The sequence below is a fragment of the Anolis sagrei genome, chromosome 4 (genome assembly GCF_037176765.1).
Source record: "Anolis sagrei isolate rAnoSag1 chromosome 4, rAnoSag1.mat, whole genome shotgun sequence".
Lineage (NCBI taxonomy): Eukaryota > Metazoa > Chordata > Lepidosauria > Squamata > Dactyloidae > Anolis > Anolis sagrei.
In genome coordinates, this window is record NC_090024.1 from 210,567,835 (window position 1) to 210,592,799 (window position 24,965).

General features: G+C 37.6%; 1 protein-coding gene across 1 annotated transcript in view; it reads left to right on the forward strand.

The window, feature by feature from the left end:
* Positions 1-24,965, forward strand: part of ITCH (itchy E3 ubiquitin protein ligase) — a 57,251-nt gene that overhangs the window by 2,604 nt on the left and 29,682 nt on the right. The window contains exons 2-4 of the mRNA XM_060772326.2: positions 19,162-19,254; positions 19,650-19,791; positions 21,257-21,381. Of these exons, the coding sequence (XP_060628309.2) occupies positions 19,185-19,254; positions 19,650-19,791; positions 21,257-21,381 (337 nt within the window). The 5' untranslated portion in view covers positions 19,162-19,184. The remainder of the gene's footprint in view (positions 1-19,161; positions 19,255-19,649; positions 19,792-21,256; positions 21,382-24,965) is intronic.

Sequence of the window (24,965 nt, forward strand, 5' to 3'; positions counted from 1 at the left end):
GGAGGGAACTGGCAAAACCGCCTCTGAGTATTCCTTGCCTAAGAAACCCCTATAGAATTCAGGGGGTTGCTATGAGACAACAGGCAATTTGAAGGCACGTATACAAACACAAAATGCTGCTCTGAGCTCTTAAAAGAGTACAAGAGAGTGAAAAATATAGTTAGTGCAGTATAATATTGTTATACTGACATTAACAGTTCTTAGTTTCCGTCACTGCTGTTGTTTTGTTTGAAGAGAAAAGGTAGAATTTCTTTTGGTTTAGGCACAGTTCAGATAGTTTGTACTCCTCCTTTTATAAGATTGGGAATTGTTTGGAGAGAATGCAAACATTTTGTAAATAATTTCAATGTGAGGTTTTTGAAAGTTCTTATAGTAATAGTAATAATTTCTGTGAACAGATGAGTCATAAAAGAAATAAATATAAATGCATTGTTAGAAATAAACGCAGGAGAAAAGTCTTATGGCAGCTGAGGCCATTCACACTATGCTTGTTCAGATATTAGCTCAACTGATTTGGTGTTTAGTAGTTGGGAGGGTGAAGAGCTTTGTGAAAATACGCCCTGCCATAACCCCTAAAGGGCACTGAGGAGCAACATTTCTGGCTTTCATTTTGTTGTTGTTGTGGTTGGGTTTACAGTGCCACAAGTCTAAATAACTTCCCACAATTGCCCACCCCTGCTCTTTCTGATTGGAATAAAATGTGCCAGTTATTGTGTGTCTCAAGTCATTTCAAATTTATGATGACCCTAAGGCAAACTTATTTTTGGTTTTTCTTGGCAGAATTTATTCAGAGATGGATTGAGGCTGAGAGAGTGTGATTTGCCCAAAGTCACTCAGCTGGTTTCCATGGTCAAGCAGGGATTTGAATCTTAGGCTCCAGAGTCCAGTGCTAATTCACTAAAGACTGATTTAAGTACTTTTTGTAATTGTAGAGTGATGGGTAGACCTCTTTTTTGTTTTGTTTTTTAAATAGAGGCGATATATTTGTGAAATTATAGTTTAGTAATGTTTTGAAATTATTTTGAAAGATTTTACGTGTATGATGATGCTCATGTTGCAGTATGTTTTTAAAATGTACTTTATGTCATTAGATTTTCAATCATGTTTTATGCAGCTAATATTTCCTTTATTTTGAAATCAGTGGCTTATGCAGATTGCTGAACTGCAAGGTTGCAGGTCCATGCACACTTCCCATGGAATAAATCCTATTGACTACACAGAAGAAATATACAGAAGAGTTTAATTTCTAGCAGTTGTTCTGGAAGGGTTTTCTATTGTTTAGATATCTTGGGCTAAAGGTTTATTGAAAGTTGTTAAAATTAATGAGCAAAATATTGACATCATTTTCAATTATATCCACTTTGATAATGTGTTCATAATTCATACTATGTCTTGTTTATTTATATGCAAGGATATATGTAAATGTCCCGAAGCCATTCAGAGTGACAAAATTGGCCACAAATTAAACCTTTCAGATGCACAAAATATTAAACAGTGCTTGGGGGCTATTTTATTTAAAGGGACAGTTGAAGCTCTTGGATTTTATTTCCTTTCTTTTGCCAGACAGTATAGTCTCGGAAGTGTGGGGGAAGTCAAGGGCTGCAATAAATAAATAAAAATGTGTGAGCTGACATGGCCCGAGGACCACTCCTGATTTGAAGGAAACACTTTAAAGCTGTTGTAATTATCAGATCTCGAGCAAGTGGACTTGTAGTTTGATGTTACTAAGAAGTCAATCCCATGAAGTTAACAATTGACTCGTTTATTATTTTGTATATTATATTAGGAGCCTTACAGCAGTTCTTTTTGGAATCTAATATTGAGGACCAGCATGCCACCCCCCCCCCCCCAAAGTGTCAGGAATGGTACATGTTTATGCCTTTTTGCTACAGTTGTTACCCTTTTTCCTGGAAACGGCAGTGATTGACAGATGATGGCTCCTAGACCAGCACCAGTTCAAGGACTCCCCCTCTCCCCACCCATTTGAAATAGTGCTTTACATACAATTCTATTCGTAGTTGCTAGACATTTCAGACAAGCTTGGTCGGTTACACATGGGATTGTAGATTCATAGAATCATTGAGTCGGAAGATGCGACACGGGCTATCTAGTACAACCCCCTGCCATGCAGGAAAAGCACAATCAAAGTATCTCTGACAGATGGCCATCGGGCCTCTGTTTAAAAGCTTCCAAAGAAGTAACTTCCACCTTGTGAGTTAATATGTCAGCTTTGGAACTTAAAACGTCCTGTATTCTGAACAGTATGGACAAAGTCATGGACTGATAGTTCAAGCTGCTGACCAAACTCTGAACTAGTTCTGTTTTATTCTATTTAGTAGCATAGTTGCCTCCCTAGTACAAGGGGGAAACAACAACAGTAATGAGACATACATTTTAAAGTATTTTTAATTTTCGTATTTCTGTGTTTGAGAATGTTACTAAATTCAGTATTAACTAGTTGATAGTGATTATCTTATCAATGGGTATGAGATCCAAAGACAGACAAATTCCTTTGTCCAAAATCAAGCTAGGCTCATGCTGGCATGAGGGAGGAAGAGGGAGCAGTTGCTTTTCTATATAACCTTTTCTATATAACCTTTCCCCCATTGTTTTATTTTTTTAATGTAACTATTTTTCCCTTATTGGTAGTGATGGGAGGGAGATTACGTACACCAATATCATGTCTGACCATATGTTTCCTCAACTCTGAGAGAGCATTAGAAGAATGGGAGTGATGTGGATCCTCTGAATCCATAGTTTTCCTCTGACATACCCATGGAATACTCCTTTTTTCCTCTACTGATGCTGGAGCAGCAAATGCCATTGTTTCTGGAGCACCTGGCAGGATGTGCATGAGGCTGGACTTCTCTCTCCTTCCTCAGAAGGAAGGGAACATCCCTCTATGGCACCAAAATACCTTCCAGTAATCATAGGCTTGCAGCCAAAGACGTTTGACAGATATTTAGAGACCTTATTGATTAGGACTCATGTTGTTTCTTGAGATATTTGATTTCAGTACGTTTGTATTAACTGGAATCCTATAGAGGCTTTACATTCATGAAGCTGACCTGCTGTGCAATTGGGTTGAACATTTTTCCATTTTATAGGTTGTAAAATAACTTGCCATGCTCCTGGAATGATGTGAAAGTACAGTCCCCCAAATCTTGCTTTCTTGATCCTCTTCAACATTCAGAGAAGTTATACTGGTGGCACCGTTCTGCTTGTTTTAGCAGAAGCATAATTTCATTGAAGATTATACCTGTTAGAACAGTGGTTCTCAACCTGGGGTCCCCAGATGTTTTTGGCCTACAACTCCCAGAAATCCTAACAGCTGATAAACTGGCTGAGATTTCTGGGAGTTGTAGGCCAAAAACATCTGGGGACCCCAGGTTGAGAACCACTGTGTTAGAATGTAGAAAAGAATATATATTAACTTGCTAAGCATGTAAAGTGCTTTTTTTGTTTTTTACAATGTATATTTACCAAAATGTATATAGTCTAATATATATTTATATGTATTTTTCAACGTGATTATAAAATGAAGATTGTCTTCCCTCTGTTTGTGTGACCCAATTAGTTTTGATGTGTTATATAGTTACTTAAGAGTTTCAAGTAATAGTACACCTAAGTAGATACAATGTTTTGGGAGTAGGTATGTCTTGCTGCAAACCTGACATGCTGCTTGCTTCATATTGATATTTCTTAATGCAATTTCAAGTTAGACAAAACATATGCCTTATTATTAAACGTACTTCTTTAAAAATTAGTGAAATTTCCATTGACCAAAATATAATTCCACACATATATATTTCCAAACCATTGAGACTATTTCCAAGAAAAGCACTTGAATGTGCAGCCCTATGACTAGTACTTCTGTTACTGCTTTGCACATTTGGTGATGCATTGTTAGCATAGCACTGTAACTCCTTAATTAGTAAACCCTAAACAGCCCTGGTTTTGTAGATCTTACCAAATATTGCTTAACCTTTGTTTCGGCTCATTTGGCAATTAACATGCAAATTTTTCTAATGGATAAGAGCCAACAACACACAGGGATACAGATGCAAAACAAAGATGTCTACTCAGATTTGTAAAATAAGTTATTGAAATTGTTAACGTATTGCAGTGCATGATGATTGTAAACAAAAAATAAACTCAGATTCAAAACAAGTCATAAAAACAAATGTTTATAAATCCTAAAAGAAAGAAAACACCTGGGAAAATAATTCAAAACAGAAGATGCTGTGCTATTGGTGATGACATCTTCTTAACAGCCGTAAAATTTGCCTCCCCGGTTCTGTTCTGTTCACATTCTTTGGCAGTTAGGTGACACTTAGAACATTATTCTTTGGAGTCTGTTCAATTACTGACCCTTTTGCGGTATTTACTTGAGTCTAATGCACACCCTTCTTGGCTAAATTACATTGCCAAAATTGAGGTATGCATTAGATTTGATGGTATGTTAGAATTGCGCAGGTAACCCCCCCCCCCCCCGGTGTGAAAAGTCCCAGCGGGGGGTGGGGGGTGCAGAGAGGCTGTTTCTGCCAGCATCAGGGCTCTGGGGCATCCAGAGAAAGATAAGGAGTGCCCAACTGGCAACCCAGTCATTCTTGCTGCGGAAGCCTCTCTAGCCAAAGGAACAAGAAGTATTGCCCTCACCAACTCCCTCTGTGCCAGGGCTCAGCTGTGCATCGTGGGCAGCCCTTGGGGTCTCTCACTCCCACTCCCCAGGCTCACTCCTCCATCAGGTTGAGAATGGCAAACTCACCATCCTTGCACCTTTCCCAAATGGCCTTATTCAAGAAGGGGAGGTTTTGAAGGCCTTGTGAAGAAGCCAGTTGGAAACATCACAAGGCTACCGAGCCTTGGCCTCACAGAGGGAAAGTGAGCTTTGGTCAGATGAAAGACTGTGTCTTCCCAGGTGGCCTCATTTATGCTGCCTACCTCTCTGACATGCTATGCCTATGTTATTGGGCACATTACATTAGATGTCAAATCCATTTTTGTAATGTACACCTTCAACAGTGAGGTATACATCATATATGACAGTGGAGTCTCTCACTCACTCAAATAAATACTGTACTTTATTTAAATTAATACAAATTTTAATGTTTTCCTCAAAGGTAGAAGAACATTAACTCAACTTTTCAAAGATTCCGGGAATATCATATGTTTGAAATAATTGTCTGGCTGGGATAGAGCCAACATCTGAAATCTTCCTCTAGTCCGTAAGAGCACTTGAATATCCTCTGCAATGGTAGTGTTATTAACATGTAATAGGAATATTAGTAGAACTCTAGTCCAAAGGTCTATGATTCTAGCTTTTGTCTATCATATCTTTTAGTAGGGCATAAAGGCAATGGCATTGTCCACCAACTGAACTGAGGCATAGTGTTTCTGAAACTTAATGTTTTATTCACCCATCACAGCTAGTATATTTGTTTAGATGTAGCCCCTGTGAATTTAATTTTTTTTTAAAAAAAATCTTATAACTCACCGCCCATTATTTGACTTTTTGTTAACAAATTTTTCTTTGTTAAGTTCATGTCTTTCATAAAGAAATACAGTACTTCCTTTTAACTGCCCTCTGTCAACTGACAGTCAATATCATAGTAATAGGCTTTGTGTTATTCCCCAATGTATATTTTTGATCTGCTAAATTCATCAGATAAAGTTTAGTAGGAAACGGAAGCATTTTATGGACCCAAGACTCAGTGCTTATAGCGCTATAAGCACTACAAAATCTCTCACAAATCTTGTGTTTTGCATTAAACTCCAAAGCATAAAAATTCCATACATATTTCATGCAATGGTTCATTGTGCAGATGAGGTGGAACATAATTTGATAGGGCACGTACTTTATAACATATAAATCACCATTTCAATTCTACTAGTATCACCAATTAAATGTTTTTAAATCAAAAGAAATGGAAAGATTTCTAACTGAGTAACCCAACTAGATGAATTACTTACACCTTCAGCTGCTGCTGTTGTTATCATTTATTTATATAGTAACATCAAATGTACATGGCATTTTACAGTAAAACAAAGAAACAATGTGTCCTACCAGAGCCATACGGTTTAAAACATATGTGTGCACACATACCCACGCAGAGAAAAAGAACAATAACAAATCTTAAAACTATACTATATAATTGCAAAACAAATCAATGGGATAACATTCAAATATAAAACACAAACTATGCAAGGCTATCTGTGGGCCCTTCCAATCTGCCCTTTTATCCCAGGATCTTATCCCAGATTATCTGCTTGCAACTGTAATATATGAGCCCCCACTGCCAGAGAACCTGAGATAAACAAATAATCCGACCAGATCCTGGGATAAAGGGCAGTGTGGAAGGAACCTGTGAATCAAAATGTGAGTTTATTTATATCCCAGGAGGCATACTTTTGGAGATATGTATTAAAATTAAGAGCATTGATGGGGCAACAGTTGAATTTTGCAGCCGATTACAGGAATTTAGGTGACTACCCTGTGAATGTAGTCGTTTGTGGAACACTGGGATCTGTGCCACTGTAGTTCTGACAACATGTCAAGTTGTAGTTTTGAAAAATATATAAAACATTTATGCAGACCTACATGCCACTTGTGTACCTTTGTATTTGGAAGAGATCATTGTTGGTTAAGCATGGTCTATTGTCATTATCCTGTAAATGATTTATATCCAGAATATGCACAGCGGTTAAAACCCACTGGATGATCTTTGGCAAGCTACACTTTCTCATCCCCAGAGGGAGACAGAACACCCTCTGAACAAATTTTGCCAAGATAGGTTTGCCTTAGGGTTGCCATTAGTCAGGAACAAATTGAAGGCACATAATTGCAACAACACAATGTGTGACAATTCTTAGCCTTTAAGTTTAAAAATACATACATGGAAGATTACAGAACTAGAAAGATAAGGCATGTGAAAATATGGATAGAATGTAGAAGTAATCTCTATTTTTGTTATTGCTCTCTTTTTTCTGTTTTTTTTCCTTACTCTTTTATTATGAAAAAATGTTATTGTTATTATTATATTTCTATCTTGCCTCTCCTCACGGCTCGAAAATACAAATGCTTTATGGGTTGTTTGGGTTGGGGGAGTCCTTCATCTATTTAGCAGCAAAATGAAGTGCAAGTTAAATCGTTGTTGTTGTGTGTCTTCAGGTTATTTGTGACTTATGACGACACTTAGGCCAAGCAGTTACCAGGACTTTCTTGACAAATTTGTTCAGAGGGAGTTCGCCTTTGCCTTCCTCTGAGACTGAGGAGGTATGCCTTGCTGTATATGTGTAGCAAGCATCAATGAATTGAGGTCAGTTAGTGTCTTCCAGTATAGTGTTTCCCAAGTTGAAAATGTTAAGAGGAGTGCAGAAACAGGCTTGAATAAACTTTGCCAAAGAATGTACTGTACTTTGTTGGAGGCCACACACACCGGCCAGTATTGGTTTGTCAGCAGAGTGAGGCAGATCTCTCCTCGCCTTATTCCTTGTCTCTGAAGTTAATTTGCCATGGCAGGGGAGGAGGGCAGATTGGCTCAAAGTACTGTTATGAAACATGAACTTGCAGAATAATACATACTGGTTGCAATTTATTTGATTTATTTTGTAATAAAATTAATAATCTTCCCTAATCCATAAAACCCAGCTCTTGTAAAAACTTTGGAATTAAATTTTCTTTGTGTTTGTTTCATTAAAGTTTGAAAGATTTCAATATGCTTGTTAAAAGAAATCTCAAAATTTTGTTAAGATTGTTATTATCAAATCTGAAAGATTAAAATCCTGCAGTATAATTGTAGCTGTGTATGCATGGGTTTTACTGCTAAAACATAGAGGTAATTAACATAATTTGTTATCAGTTAATCATTGAAACATACATACCACCCTCTACTAATGGAGACTCATGGACAAAATGGTGTTTTGATAGTAGTCTAAAATCTAGTTTTTTTAAAAAAAAAATCTGAATGTAGTGCTAGACTATGGTTTTCAAGCATTAGTTTCCATATGATGTTGGATTTCAGTTCCCCAAACTGTTGGTCAGTCATCCAAATTATGGGAGTTCTAGCTCATAAAGATTGGAAATTGGATATTACTGTGGTGAAATAGGGAATATATTTTCAGAACTTGTAAACAGTGGCCCCATAATGCTGGAACTTTGAGACAGAAATTCACAGTTCTATGTTAGGACAAACCCTTGAAACAAGTGAAGTTTTACACATCGCAGCCTCCCCCCCCCCCCCCACTAGACTATTATTTCTACATTTTGTAATAACTGAATCATAGAGTGGAAATTTAAAGTCCACATTTGTGGGCTAGACTAGAGGAATTATAGTATGTCTTTGATTTTTAAAGCATTAATTGATTCACTGTTCGGGTTAACTTTGGTTAGAACATGCTTCAGGTGAATTTGCAGTTAGTTAGAAAGCAAACTAGTAGCTCATCATGCTGGGTGTATATCCAGTCCATTGACTACAGATCTGTATTACCAGATACAGGGTTTACGTTCTGTTGGTAGCAAGACAGTAGAGAACAGCTGCTGTCAGTACACCAGTAATAGTGGTTATCTGTCCTGCTTTCTTTCCTGTTATATTGGTGTTCATGGGTAGATAACAGCACATGTGTTGGGGCATGTGAATGAGAAAGTATTGATAGCAGCAAATATGTGTGTAGGCAGATAATTGCTAAAAGCAATTACAAGAAAAAAACTTACAGTGAAAAGCACAAGAAAAAAGCTTACTTGTTAATGTTGCTACAACCAAGTACAACTTTTTTATATGTATTTAAGATTGCATTGGAGATCAGAAGCATTCAGAAAAAGTTATATATTTTGAAACAGGTGTAATTTTTAAAGCAGAACCTTTGAAGACATACTTTGATTTGGCTATATTTTTATTATTTATTTTATGTTTTTCATGCCTTTCTCCTATTATAGGGACTCTATCTTCATAGATAACTTACATCATTCAGTGAAGGATTTGACCCTGTTTCTGAAAGTGGCATGAATGCCAGCTATGATTGTAGGCGTTATCACTAAAAATTTGTCCAGAGAAGTCAACATGTTTCCAAGCTTGTAGCGTTATGGTCATTATGGACCTACAGACCATGAAATGGCCTTATAATTATAAGCTATTTTAACTACAGCATGTGTTTGTACAACCCAAAGAGCTTCAGCCAAAGTGCCAACTCGAGCTGGCCACAGGGAGCTTTTGACTTCCTTGTTGCAACAACTCCATTTGCTGCCTGTCCCATTTCCAAGGGCAATTCAGAGTGTCGCTTTTGACATACAAAGTAATGTAAAGCTTGGGTCCAGGTTAGTTGAACGGCTATATCTCCCTTATAGAGAGGCACCTTGGTCCTGCTTGTTGGGAACAAGGGAGAGGGTCCTTCTGGTGGCCACTCCAAACTTTGGTCAAGAAATCCCCGTCATTATTCTGCTTCCACTGACAGAGAAAAACCATACTTTTATAAACTTATGAAGACAAAGCTGTTAATGGTATGTGGTGCTGTTTTGAAGACTTTAAAACAGTTTGTATGCATTTTGATATTTTTAATGTTTATTGGTTTAATGACAAACCAATTATTGTTTTTAATCTTATAATTATACTTTTATTCTGATTTCCCTCCAGCTCATATTGTTTTTAATATATTGTTAGCTCACAACAGAAAGCCACTCAGTCTTTGTAAGAATAATAATAGCAATTATTATTATTATTATTATTATTATTATTATTGTGCAGTTTTCTGGCATTGTATATTTTTGCCGCTTCTGTGAATGTTCATTTGTATTTTGATTCTGTAGCCCACTTGTTGATGAATGTCCAGAATCAGCAGCATCAATCGTAGTCCTTTTTATCCTGGACCTCGACCAAGCCAGTAAAGTCTATACTGGCTTGGTCGAGGTTTTGGTTTGTTTTTCCATAGTGCTAATGGGTTAGGTGCTCTTAGTTCCACTCCTCAGCTGAGACGTCTCTGACTTGGTTGAACCTGCTGGTAGTTACACTACCACCAGCACAGCTCTCAGTGTCCTTGGAGCAGTTAAGCTCCCCATCATGACAAGGTGGCATCCAGTCCTAGACGCTTGGGAAGTGTTCAACTTGTGATTTTTGGATATGAAATCCAGCATATAGATCTCGTTTGCTGTGACACACTGTGCTTTGTGTCAATAAAATAATAATAATAACAACAAGAGCAACCCCAGGGGCCATCCAGTCCTACCCCATTCTGCTATGCAAGGGAGGCCTTGCAGGCCATGGCGGCAGCGGGGCTCCCCAGGTTTTGTGCTTCAGGAAGGCCCTGTAGGCTGCTGCAGTGGGGTTTGTTAGGCCGCACACACTAAAGCACTCCCAAGAGATGGCCATCCAATCCCTGTTTTAAAAGCTTAAGTGAAGGCGAGTTTGATGTCCTCTGAGACCATTCATTTCACTGTTAAACAGGTATTGTTGCTTGGAGTTATTCCTGTAGTTTACATAGAATCTGTTTTCTTGTAATTCGAGACACTTTGTCAATGCCCTAGTTTCTGAACCAACAGGTAACAGGTTTGCTCTATACTCTACATGACATCTCCATAGATATTTAAAGGTTACTACCATATTTATCTTCTCCCCTTCCAATGTGCCCAACTCCCTTAGCTGTTCCACATAGGTCTTGGTTTCCAAACTTTTGCCACCTTGGTTGCCCTTCTTGTGATATGCTCCAAATTGTCAGTATACTTTTGTTTTCCCCATGTGTTGTGGTACCTATAACAGTACACATTATTCCAGGCATGGTTGGATCAAAGCAGACTAGAATGGGACTGTTATGTAGAGTGGGTTATTCCTTGCTGGGATTTTTTCTGCCTGTGATAGGTTCTCAAATTCCACCCTATAACTCCTGTTGTCCCTGTCTTGTTGACAAAGCTTTTCTTTGTATTTAGTGACTATTTTTGTTTCAGTGGAAGCCCTGCCCACTTAGACCATGTGTTGAAGAAAAGTGCACCAGGATAAATGTATAGTAATATAGTAGATAATATTGTATATAAAATTAAAGCCAGTTGTGTAGTTTGCACTGCTTACACAGAGTTACTGATTAGTTTTAATTTGTTTAACAGAGCAATCTTAAAACATTTCAGAGTGGCTTCTTCTGACCTGCTTCTGATATGCCATGATATACCTCCATTTGGCCTTTATTAGTATCAGATTCCATGACATCTGGCAGGATATTTGCAAGGTTGGGGAGTTCTGAAAGAACCTGTAGTATTTTAGGGCACTGATTTGTAAGCTAGTTGATGTGGGGGACTGGAAGGGTATCTTTCCCAATATGCCAGGGCCATATTTCCAAACTACAGCTGTTTGATTCCTGTGTGGACCAGCTGCTCATAGCTTGCAGATACTTGTCCAGAAACCACCAGTTTGTGTACTGCATAGAAGCAGTGTAATTTTACTACAAAATGCGTTAAAAAGATCTGAGAACCTGAGATCTCACTGATAATAGTACACATTTTACTTCTTTGCCTAAATTGTGAGAGCCAGTGTAGTACAGGATAGTGATTTGACTATGGACTATGACTCTAGAGACCAAGGTTCAGATCACTTCTCAGCCATATAAAACCACTGGATGATCTTAGGCAAATAACAGTCTCTCATCCTTAGAGGAGACCAAAAGTAAACCCATTCTGAATAAATCTTTTCAAGAAAACCTCATGATAGATTCACTTTAAGATCTCGGTAAATCAGGAGCAACTAGAAAGCACACAACAACGGTGATTAAAATAAATTATCAGCTTTCCACATTAGAAAAACCAGTAACTTATCAATATTACATGCATATGTAATATGCATGTAATATATTTAGGCTGCCACAAGAACGATGGTTTTAAATTCCATTCTGTATACCATTAGCAAAAGTTGTTTCTTGACTTCTTGTTATGTACGTAATAACACCACTGGCGCCAGGGGATTTGAGTGTTGGATTTGAATTCTGAGATACCAGACTGGGACCAGAAAGCATACAATAACAAAGTAGAAATTGATATATCCACATGAAGCCCCTTTTAACAGTATTGCACAGAGCTCCACATGTAGGTAAGAAATTGCAGAATTTGATCTTACTTAAACTGGTGTACAACTGATTATGGCAGGATGGGAATGTGAATAAACGTTTAAGATTCCTGTTTCCTCCGACTTTTGAAATGTAAATGATATCATAACTTCAGTGTATAATTGAAGATAGTGGAAATTTGTTTTTTTTTTCATCATGACTGGAAAGGGAACTTTTGAAACAAGACTATGTTGTTCAGGTTATGATAATGGGAAAAATGTAGTTATACCTGCACTCTTGGATTTTCAAGTAATGTTCAGTGTACTCAAAAATGTTACCTACATCTCTGAAAAGACCTGCTTAAAAAAAGAAAGAAAAAAAGTCAACCCAGGTAATACAACACCTTAATTGTTAACTCCGACCCATTCTTGCTGCTAGGAGATTAAAACAGTTTACAGGTTTCCAAAATTATTTGCTTTTGTAGAACCTTTCAGGAAGGGCCTCACCTTCCTAATAAATTAGTACTTTATTGGGTTTAATTGCTTATTTCATTTGGCGTCAATCCAAATGAAAGTAAATATTGTCAATCTTAGTTTAAAACAGACAGGATTACATAGTTAAAGTCTTGTTGATATAGCTGTGCTGGAACTGTATAAGTTCCTGTTCCTTTTGTCAGGCTGCCTCAGTTTTACAGTACAGTGTTCCCTCACTTATTGTGGGGGTTCCGTTCCAGGACCTCCCGCAATAAATGAAAATCTGTGAAGTAGGGATGCCATATTAATTTTAATATTTATACATTATTTTATATATTATTTTCTAGCCCGCACTTTCTTACCTGCCTCTCGGCCAATCCCAACGTTGCCTGCCTTCCTCCCTGGCCTCTGCAGACCTTTGCAGAGCCTCCCGAGCCACACAGGCAGCAGCAGACCAGGGAGGCAGGCCTTCCCCACCGTGCCTCAGGCCACCACACTTTTGGGGTCCCTGGCCTCCACTGGACGTAAATATTTTATATTTTTATTAATATTTTCAAAAACCCGCAAAACAGCGAGTGCGCTATAAGAAAACTGAATTAGTGAGGAAACACTGTAGTTACTTTTATGTTCGTTTTATGAGGATGGGGTTTAAGAAAACCCTTCCAGGTTTGTATCAGCCATTTGCCCACCTCTTTGCCTGAGATAAAGAGAGCTGTTTTAGATCAGAGATCACAAGGGAATCTTGGAAGCAAGACATGTCTGTAGTTGGTCCCAGTGAGATCCAGGCTTGGACAAGCCATTTCAAGTCAATTTTTATCAACCAGTAATTAGTTAACCAATAACTAATTAACGCCTTCGACATTGGGCACCCCAGAGGCCCCTATACCAGAGACAGCGAGCAAGGAAAACTGTCATCTGTTCTCCTCAGAAATAATCCATGGCTGGCTGCTTTCAGAACAATCAGATACCCTTCAAATTTTGAGTTTGGACTTCGTTGTAGGGAAATCAAGTTGCCGTATATACTCGAGTATGAACCGACCCGAATATAAGCTGAGGCACCTATTTTTACCACAAAAAACTGGGAAAACATATTGACTCTAGTATAAGCCGAGGGTGAGAAATGCAGCCGCTACTGGTTAATTTCAAAACTAAAATTAGATATCACAGCAAACCAGCTGGCAGACAGGCTGCACGCACGGCAAATAGGAGAGCAGAGAAGCTCCGCGCTGGGCAAGTGAAGGGGAAACGGAGTCAGGTACCTCCCTTCCTGCACGTCATGCCGTGCACGCACGCATGCCTCCATTTCTTCCCCACTCACCACGCATGCAGCCTCTCTTCCTTCCATGCACACAGCAAGACAAGCAGGGAGGGAGGTGCAGGCCTCCGTTTCTCCCCCCATTTGCCATGCACGCGCCCTCTGCGCATAGCAACCCAGTTGGGTTGCTGTTCGGAGAGCAAGACAGGTTGCGCACAGGGTGAATTATTATTAATTATTATTAAACTTTATTTGTACCCCGCCAGCATCTCCCGAAGGACTCGATGCGGCTTACAAAGGCCAAGGCCTCAAACAACAACAACAACAGACAATAACAATATAATACAAGCAAATTAAAAACATAAGCAATAACAACAACAAAACACTATTACGCAATAAAACCAGGGCCGGGCCAATGAAGGGTATAGATTAAAAGTGCTGGGTGTAAGAGGTGATATGTTGGGATTCTGGGCAAGTGCAATGTGCAAAGAGTCTTAAGCGCACACAGCAAGACAAGCAGGAAGAAAGGCTGCATGCGCGTTGAATGGGGAAGAAATGGAGGCGAGCGTGCATGGCAAGACGTGCAGGGAGGGAGGTGCACGCCTCCGTTTCCCCTTCACTTGCCCCGCTTGCAGCTTCTTTGCAGCTGCAGCGGAGGAGGAAGTTATGGGGACGAAGACAAGGCCAGGGATTCCACCAGCCAGCGTCAGAGCCTTTTTTTCTCAGCTTTTTCTCCTTCACCCGAATATAAGTCGGGGGGGGGGGGCTTTTTCAGCCCCCTAAAAGGGGCTGAAAAACTCAGCTTATATTCGAGTAAATACGGTAGTTACTGGGTGGAGATAGACTCAAGACCACTTAATAAATCATTACCATTTTGTGAAAGCAACAGCTTGGACATTGATTCTGTGGGGTTTCTTCCTCAAACAGGAAGTCAATCCAACATCCCCCAAGCTGACAGAAAGGTAGGACACGTTAAAGCAGTTTGGGTGCAAATGCACAATAGTTATGTTTCATTCCTGTCCATCAAGTGCATATATTTCTTGTAACAGAACAATTTGCTTTTATAATCTTATCCTTGGCACACTCATAGGAGAAAGCTTTCTTTTGGGTTTTTGAGCATAGATTTCTCCAATGTGTATTTAACCATTGGAGAGTGAAGCACATCCTTTTAGAGAATTGTATTCTTTCAGGATAGTACATTTTGGTCCCTTTCCATCTCTCTCTCTGGTTTTTTAAAATTGTCTCCAAGTCCACACACACACGCGCACCCTAATCAAAGCACATTTAGGCAATGAACTACCTCTTCACACCCCTTTCCCCATGAGTTTAAAGGGTCCCCCTTCCCAGGCTGTTTGTGCTAATTGTTTACCTCTTCATGATTTGGAATGTTAATGAACACTGCATTACAGCACAGTAATCCAGGCAAGATTTCTTTTTAGAGAAGACATTTCTGCGAGTCTACAGTCCCAGTTAGTAGCTAGCAAAAGTTTGTAAGATGTAGAGTCAGTTCTCGACTTTTGCAGAGGTTCCACCTGAAAATAGGAAAACCATGAATATAGGCCCACTAGGATTTTTTTCAATATGAGAAAACACTTCTTTAGGCATGTTTAGGTCCTTCAGTGTGATTCTTAAAATGCCTAAATAATTTTTTTGCCACATGATAGGGCAGCAGTGTTAATATTAATTGTAATTTAATGTCATCTATATTATTTATACATTGAATTTATTTATACCCTGCCTTTCTCCCATGGGGGCTCAAGGTGGCCAGTAACACCTTGGCTAACAGTTCCAAATTTTAGTCAAAATTTAAAAGGTGCAACATAAAGTTCAAAACAATTAAATAGTACAGTGTTATAGCCTAAACTGTGATTAATTGTAGCAATGGCTAGTTAAAACTTGTTAAATTGATAAAACAAAAGATTTGAAGTTGATATATTTCAGCACACCATAGGTAACATTGAGCACAGTTTGTCCCATTTTGCATATTATGGCAAGTTGTGAATAATAACAGCAGTGAACCTTCCAACTCTACACAAATTTACCAAAATAATGTGTGAGAGGATGCCCAAAGTTTATTGTGACTTGTTCCTGTAACACTAAACTATATTTTAGCATTAAATATTAGCTAGGTCTTTGTGTACTTCTCCATCTGAAAACCTCCTACCTTTTTTTACCAGCAAATATATATAATCTGTATACTAATCTGATATCTGCTAGTTTACTTGTAGTAGGTAAAAACCATTATTGTAAAAACGTTATCTGCTTTAGAATGTTGCACTAGATATAGTCTTACCTACCAGTAAGACAAAATTGCTGAAAGACCTGGTGTATAAATGACAAGTAAACATTTTAGTGTATGCTGCCTGAACTTTTTCCAAGTAGAGGTAACTATAGAAAGCAGACATGTATCAATCGTAGAATGGTTTGTATGATATACAATCCTGAACTCTTGCATTAATTTCAAAATATAATTTGTTAGAATCAAGTTTTTTAATTGACCTCCAGACTCCGATTGGTTAGGCTACAGGTTGACAAGGTGTAACACTCAGATTTTTACTGCTAGAAAGTAATAGATATTATCATTTGTAGGAGGAGCTGGCAGCATGCATCAACACACATAGTTAGAACCAATACATTTGAATTTTCACCAACTGGAACTTGCTATCTGGCCACTTTCTTTTCCAATCCCTCCCCATCCTTAGAGCTTCAGTATAAAATGAAACCCAGATACTAAACATCAAAGAAAGTCCAGAAAGTCTCCAAACAAAATCACATTAGCATTATAGGACAGAGGCTTTCATCTCCCTATCGCCCAGTCTCTATTCCTGGTTTGCTTGTGCAGAAAGAATTCTGGGAAATGTAGTTTAGGATAGGGCCTTAGGAATTCTTGGTAAGAGAGGCCCTTGATTTCCCAAAACTACATTTCCCAGAATTCTGCACAAGCAAACCAGGAATAGAGACACAAAGACCTCTGTTCCATATCACTAATGTGATTGTCATCCTCCATCTCTGTCTTTAAAGACAAGATTTGATGTGCATTCTGATTTACATAGTACAGTACGTTTAAAAATAGACAGTGTAACATCCTTTAATCTGTTTTGCTTACCTATTTGTCTTGAAAATCGTTGTTCAACTTCAACTTAATATCTCAGTTTAAGCCTGTTAATTAGTTTTCCATGGCTATTGCATTTAAGGGAGGTGAAACCACAAGCTTCTAAAGCCATTTTGCATTTTTGAAAAGTAATGTTTCTTCCCCCCCCCCCCCCCCAAGTTGTATTGCTTTCTATTGGTAAATTATGTAAAACTAGTGTTCTCAGATTATAAACAGATGCTGGCATTTGATTTGACAATATTACAGCAGACATAAGACCATTGCATTAATCTCCCATGCAAACAACATGATCAAGATTTTACAACAAAGACTTTTACTGTGTATGAAGCAACCCATGTTATACATCCAGGCTGGGTTCAAGAAAGGAGAAGTACTGGAGATCATATTTCAAATATTATTTGTCTAATGGAGTACACCAAAGAATTATAGAAGAAAATCAACATAAACTTTATATAAAGCTTATAGTTAAGTCTTTGATTGTATAGAAGTGGAACTTTCTGCCCCGGAGCGTGGTGGAGGCGCCTTCTTTGGAAGATTTTAAACAGAGGCTGGGTGGCCATCTGTCAGGGGTTATTTGAATGCAACATTCCTGCTTCTTGGCAGGGGGTTGGACTGGATGGCCCATGAGGTCTCTTCCAACTCTTTGATTCTATGATTCTATGAATCTAGATTATGATAAACAATGCATTACTATAAAAGTAAATGGGTGTGTTATAACATTTGATTCTGATTCTGTGACTGTCCTAATGCTTAACTTAAATACTGGTTGAGAGGCCACTTTTAGAAAAAACATGATGGTTTCAAATGAGGATGCTATTTATTATCCTGTCCGTTTTATGTGTACACAGAACTACTTCTGCTTTCAAGGAAAAAAGTATTTCTGATCCCTGTTTTAAGTTCCTTGTCATAGATACATAAGACATGAAAAAGAAAATATTGAATTGCATGTGATTGTTGTGGTTGTGCTGCACTCTTTTCTATTTGTCAATTACATAATTTCTGCCACTTCCAGAGGGGAAAGTGAATCTTTGTGGAAGATAGTAGCACATCATGAATGCACCGAATAATAAGAGATTCTTAGTCATAAAGCACGTTAAAATGCATAGTTAAACGTTACCAGGAAAAATATAATATCATTGACAAATGGTTGCAATAATTAATACTTCTTTTTGTCTTGAAAATGCTGAATCATTGTTGATTCCAGTTTTATAATTTTTGAAATATCATGGCCTGGTACGAGTTCTGTTTATCAAATTGTAATATATTTTTTAAAACTTGAAAATGGGGAAGAATTATTACCTCTTTATACTTGGTGGGGTACTGTAATTGTTTTTTTTATGAGTCTCTGATTTATGATTGTGGACTTTCCAAGACACTTAGAAGCTTTTCAAATTTTATGGAAAGTACAGAATTAAGTTAAAATGAAGTGTGATGGCCTGGACAGATTGAGTAAAAAGTGACTTGTCTACACAGGGTTCCAAACATTTGCCTTTGAAAAATCTTTATGAAGTGTGTATATGAACTTGCAGTGAATCTAAATTTATTTGTGCTTCATCAAATAATTCTATCATAGTTTCAGCCCTATTTAGATTTATATATGTGAGTTATCCAGCTTCTTGACTGTAGAATATGCAGATTGTTTTATGACCAGATTGTTTGATACAATCAAAGAAAATCAAGGGCTGGTAGTTTTGCATATTTGAAAGAATATGCAAAACTACCAGCTGGCTAAAATGGGAGGTTAATGGGATGGAGCAAGGCAAAGGAGATATTGGTGTTCAGTGCAGCTGATGTCAATCCATAGAAACCTAACATTCCCATCTGTGTAAACAGTATTTTGTAAATGCACTGTTGACTTTCCCCCTTAGATTTGTTTCTCTGTTAACTACTTTATAATTTGCTTATTTTTCTTCACCCTGGTCAAATGATTGTCTGTGATTGATTTATGTTAGTGAAAAGTGAATAGGTATACCCATGTGCAAGTTTGGGAACAAACTATCCTCATCTCTCCTTCGTTGCTTAGACTTCTGCAGGCAGGGCCTCTATTTGTTGTGGTGATGGATACATCTGCCCTTGACATATATTTTGATAGTAGAATATTTAGCTGTTGTAATTTTCTTTATCAAGATGTGCATGGTTAGTCATCTTTTCATGATCCACATTTCTCCAGTTCCATAGGTTTTCCCATTTAATTTGTGTTCATGGATGACCCAATGTGCAGTATTAGTGCCATCTGGTCTTGATGGTCGGGGTTTTGTTTTTTGTTTTTACTATGAAGTTGACATTTTTGTTCTTTCATTTAGGTCCATGTACTCCCCTCTGTGGTATGGCTGGTAATGGATCAAGATCAGGATCTTTCAGTGGATTAACTATGAAATCACAGCTTCAGATCACTGGTAGGTATCCAGGACATTTCTTTGTTTATTGCTTTGAGTCACTATCAGGAGAATGGAGGAATAAAAATAAAGCAAATAAATAAATAAGGCAAGTCTATAGATGCTCTGCTTTTGACTGCAGAGGAAATTGCAAATATCCTCTGTCTATTTATACCTTCACGCATTTGTGAATACATTGAAGATCCACCAAACACCCATCAGAAATGAATCTGCACATTTTCCTGGAAGGGAAACATCCAGTGTAGTTGCCAACATCTGAATAAAAGGACTTTTGCCTGCCTTTCTACCTGTTTGCAAGAACTAAATTCAGCCATGTTTCTGCATTCCTATATTTTATAAAATTTCAGATCTCAATAGGAAAATAAAACATTTGTTCCTTCTCTTATTTTTAATAGTTATTTCTGCAAAATTGAAAGAAAACAAAAACAAATGGTTTGGACCCAGCCCTTATGTAGAAGTCACTGTTGATGGACAGTCCAAGAAGACAGAAAAATGCAACAATACTAATAGTCCAAAATGGAAGCAACATCTTACAGTGTAGGTTTGGAAAACTTCTTCACTTTCTTTTTACATTTCATATAACTATAGTAATGAAATAAGCCAGTGCCATAAGACAGAGACTAGAAGAAAGTAGTGCTCACAATTTGTGCATTTTCATGAACTCGGTTTCTCTTTGTGAATTTTTGCTTTGAACTGTTGCCAGGATCTACCATTAGAAAAAATAGTTTCTTAAATTGGTGAGACCTGTTTAAACAGATTTTCCCCAACTGTATAACTCCAATCAAAATGTTTTAGAAGTTGTTTTAGGAGTTGTTATGGAAGTTAGAAATAGCTGTATAAGCTAGGGTGCATGGATAGTTATTTTTATTAGCAGCGGCAGTGCCTTACACTACATAAATTGTGATACAAAGTCCCTTGGTCCTTATGAATGGTTTTTGGTGGGAAAAGATTAGAAGCCATTGTGTGAAGGGAAAGACCACACGTACCGTATATTCAGAATCAACTTAGCACTTTTTCATGTCTCAGGCACAGTTTATAGAGCAAAGGGAGTGAAAAAAACTATTCATATAGATATTTAATTGTTAGAAAGTATTTTTAAAAGGAATTAGCATTGATGGTTTTTGGCATTGAATAATTGCCACTGCATTTTTTATTGTAAGCCGCCCTGAGTCCCTTTGGGGAGATAGGGTGGGGTAAAAATAAAGTGGTGTTGTTATTGTTGTTGCTGTTTACTATACTTAAAGAACTGCCATGGTCTACATAAATGCATTTACAACCATGCATGTAACACCTGAAATTTACTGGGAAAGTTTAAATACCTTTTTATAATCTGTTTTTTGAGGTTAGTTATATGTAACTGTAATTATGAAATAAATAAACAAGCATGGCTTATTCACATTCACGTTAAGTGTGCCAAATTAATCTTCCCTGAAAGCATACTTTTTTTTCTAAATCCTACTGCAATTATCAATATAATAGTTTTCATTTATCTTGCCAGGGCTTTTTGCTATTTCCCATAGCAAGATTCTTGATCTGCCATTGAGAATCTAAATATTTTATTTAAATATTATTTATGTAGTCAGAGTTTTGGGGGTGTATGTCAAAGTGATGTTTAGTGAGGAAGGGAGATTGTTTTTCTTCCTGATTCTGCTGAGAAAAGCAGTTTGAATTTAGGCCTGTGGAAATAGTGGATTTCAGAAGAAATAAATAATAACGTGTAGTTTGGAGAATACATGTAGAAACCATATTCCTTTTTTTTTTTTTTGGTCGTTTCTAAAAATTCTAAAAATTGAACGCATCTCTTGCCTCCAGAGCTTCAAAGTGTCAGTCAGATGTTTTGAAATAGAGTTGCTACAGGCTATCTGTGATATTTCCAGGTACAAAATAATAACAATATATATCCCAAAGTGGGGTACATGTCAGCTTTGTAAACATGAAAATGAAATATCACTTGGTATTGAAAAAATATTTCTGAAGTGTTCTTTGCTCTCTGTTTCTTTAGAATTGTCTCTCCTATCAGCAAACTACATTTTCGTGTATGGAGTCACCAGACGTTGAAATCTGATGTCTTATTGGGGAGTGCCACACTAGATATTAATGAGACACTGAAAGCAAACAATATGAAACGTGAGTATTTGCAAACAGATATCTGAAATGAAACATACAATGTGGACAATTGCTTGTATGTATCCGTTTTAAAAAAATAATCTGCTTTAGAGATCACTATACTAAGAGTTTGAAATTTTGACTTTTTTCTACATACAGATATCAAATCACTACAGAAATATTGTAGTGTAACTGCAGTTGTAGTACGTGCAATGTTTCATTTGTAATCTACCATATAAATGATAGTTTGGCACATTCATTTTAAAAAGCTGTAATTTTGTATAAGCAACATTATGACTATGCCCTAAAAAGAGAAGTGTTCTATCATCTACTAATGAAACCCATGTTGTACTAAACACATTATTTACAAGATTAAATTGTAATGACAACAGAAATAGAAAAAACAGAAAATGTAACTAAAAATGTTACAGTGTAGTTCAGGGGTCCTCAAACTAAGGCCCGGGGGCCGGATGCGGCCCTCCAAGGTCATTTACCCAGCCCTCACTCAGGGTCAACCTAAATCTGAAACTACTTGAAAGCACACAATAACAACAACAATCCTATTGCATCAGCCAAAAGCAGGCCCACACTTCCCACTGAAATACTAATAAGTTTATATTTGTAAGAATGGTTCTTCATTTTAATTATTGTATTGTTTTTAAGCGTCTTTTGCACTACAAATAAGATATTTGCAGTGTGTACAGAAATTCATTCATATTTTCTTCCAATTATAATCCGGCCCTCCAACAGTTTGAGGGACTGTGACCTGGCCCTCTGTTTAAAAAGTTTGAGGACCCCTGGTGTAGTTTAACAATAAAATTGAAGGGCTGTAAAGTTTGTTCTAATTTTTTCTCAGTAAAGTTTTTATTAAAGCTTACGATAGTTTTTTTTAGTTTATATGTACACTGAGAGGCAAATTACACAAGATGGTAATATATCTCTTGTTGTTGAGTGAATATTTTAAAAATGCACACATTTTGTACAACTATAGGGTAGCTTAAGTGTACCCCTCATTTTCACAATGTCATTGAAAACTTCTGTCTCCAAAAACTGCTTGTATTGGAAATTCAACTTCTGTAAGTGGCATTGGGAACATTTGTCCTGATGGAAATAACCACCTTGGCTTTAGAGACTTTCATTGGGACCATGATAGAGAGTAGTAAGGTTAAACATACACAATCCTATTCTGATTTAGTCATTCAAGATAGTTGTGGAAATGCAGGAGTCCCATGCACCCTGAGGTTTTAGATACAAAACAAGGCAACGCAGGTACAATGCATTTAGGTAAAGGAGACAATATTGCAATATTGCTAACTTTACTGAAGGAGGAAAAAAGGCCAAAAACCAGGAGAGCATTAAACAATTGTACCAAGATTTCTGACATTTAAAAAAGGGCAGGGGAATGGGAGGTGATTTTTTGAGATATTGCAGGTTAAAATGCTATGGTAAAAAAGGGAGATTCAGAAAACTTAAGTCCACAAGACGCCTTTTTAATATTAGAGCTACCAATTGCACCATGAGTAGATCACAGCACAAAAATTAATTTTCATTTTTCTGACTTCTTTCCTCCGCCATGGTTGGAAAATACAGACATTTATGTGAAGAGACAAAATATAGTGTATATTTACTTTTGAAGAGTGAAATTAGCTAATAAGCTTCATATAGCACTAAATTACCACTGTCAATGGTTTCTCAAATACCAACTCATCACTTTCTGTAGTGTCTATCTAATTAATTTTTAGCACCTTTGAAAAACACAATAATGCTTAGGGACATGCCTTATGTATCTTGAGCCCTACCTTTCTGTATATATAGTGAGAAGAAAAAAGGAAGAGATTTGATTTGGATGGAAGCCTTATTGTATGTTTGGGACAGGGGAAGAATGGTTTACTATTAGCTGTCAAATGTCAGCCTAAACCAGAATAACTTGCAAGGGGTTCAGACTTAGACTTCAATGGTCCTCTTGAGACAATAGTGGGAAACAATGGAGAACATGCATGAGTATCCAAGTTGGTGTATTATTAGTATTGTTTTAGTTGATGAAGGTATTTAAAGCATGATTTTTCTTACTAACTATTAAGAGGAGAGTTACACCATTTGAGGATGATATGAACAAGCATAACATATCTACTGCTGTAGTGTCAGCTTCACTGCTCTCTTGATATTGTGGACTACTGTGCCTATCATACACATGTGGTACTGTCAGTGGCAAGAAAAATTGACATTTTGATCTGAAATACATGGGAGGCAGTAAAGGCTTTTGGACAATGTAGGGGAACTATATTTATTGCAAATGTAGTGATTGTTTCAGAGCTAAGGATTAGCTGTGGGCTTGTGTCGTGATTCTCTGGAGATTAGCTATTAACTATTTTTATGCACAGCCAAACATTTTAAAATAAGAGAATAATCTTGCTCTTGTAAAAAATAATTAGTATCAGCATTGAATGTGCTAAATGTATAGTATGCTGATGATATCCATATCTATCTCTCGTTTATAACTGATGCCAAGGAGGCTGTAGTAGTCTTGGATCACTGCCTGTGTACAGAAATGACTTGATGTAGGTGAATATACTGAGATTTAATCTAGACCAGATGAAAGTGTTGCTGGTGTGTAGGAAAACCAGTTTGGGACTGAGATTGCAGCCCATTCTGGATGGAGTTGCTCTCCCTCTAAGATCAGGTTTATTGCTTGGAGGTGCTCTTGAACCCAGCACTGCCCCTGGAAAGCCAGGTTTCTGCAGTGGCCAGGAGGCCTTTGCCGGGTTCAGTTGGTAGGCCAGCTACATCCTTTCTTGGGGAAGACATCTGGCCACAGTGATTCATTCCTTAGTTACTTTTCAATTAGGCTAGTGTAATGTGCTTATATGGGGCTTCCCTTGAAAAGTGTTTGGAAGCTACAGCTAGTGCAAACAGGCAATAGTTTGTCAAACTAATGTCAAGCAAGCATTTTATGGATTGCATAATACCCGTCTTGCAAGAATGGCACTGGCTTCCAATTTTCTTCTGACCTCAATTAAAGGTGCTGGTGTTGACTTACAAAGCCCAAATTCCTTTAGGGCCAAGATATCTGAAATGCTGCCACCTCCCATATGAGTCTAACAGAAATTTGAGATCTTCAGAAGAGATCTGTTGTCCATCCCAAGACCTCGTGAAGTTAGGTTGGGGTGTACACATAATAATAATAATAATCATCATCATCATCATCATCATCTTTATTTATACCCCGCTACCATCTCCCCAAGGGACTCGGTGCGGCTTACATGAGGCCGAGCCCACAATACAACAATACAAGCAATAACAAGGCTTTTTCTGTAGCAGCACCTCAACGGTGGAGCTCCCTATCCAAGCAAATTAGGCTGGCGCCATCTCTTTCAAGCTTCTGGTAGACAGTCAAAATCAGTGCTATTGCACTTGGCAGTCAGTGTTTGAAACTGCTTATTTCATTGTTTCAAAACTATATTCTAGGATTGTTTTTAGATTACATTTAGGTGTTTCTAAACATTATTCTAATGTTGTTATTTCAGTGTTTTTATCTTTCGATTATTTTACTTGTTCATCGCTTCAAGTGCCCTTATGGGCTAGGAGACGATACAAAAATATGTTGC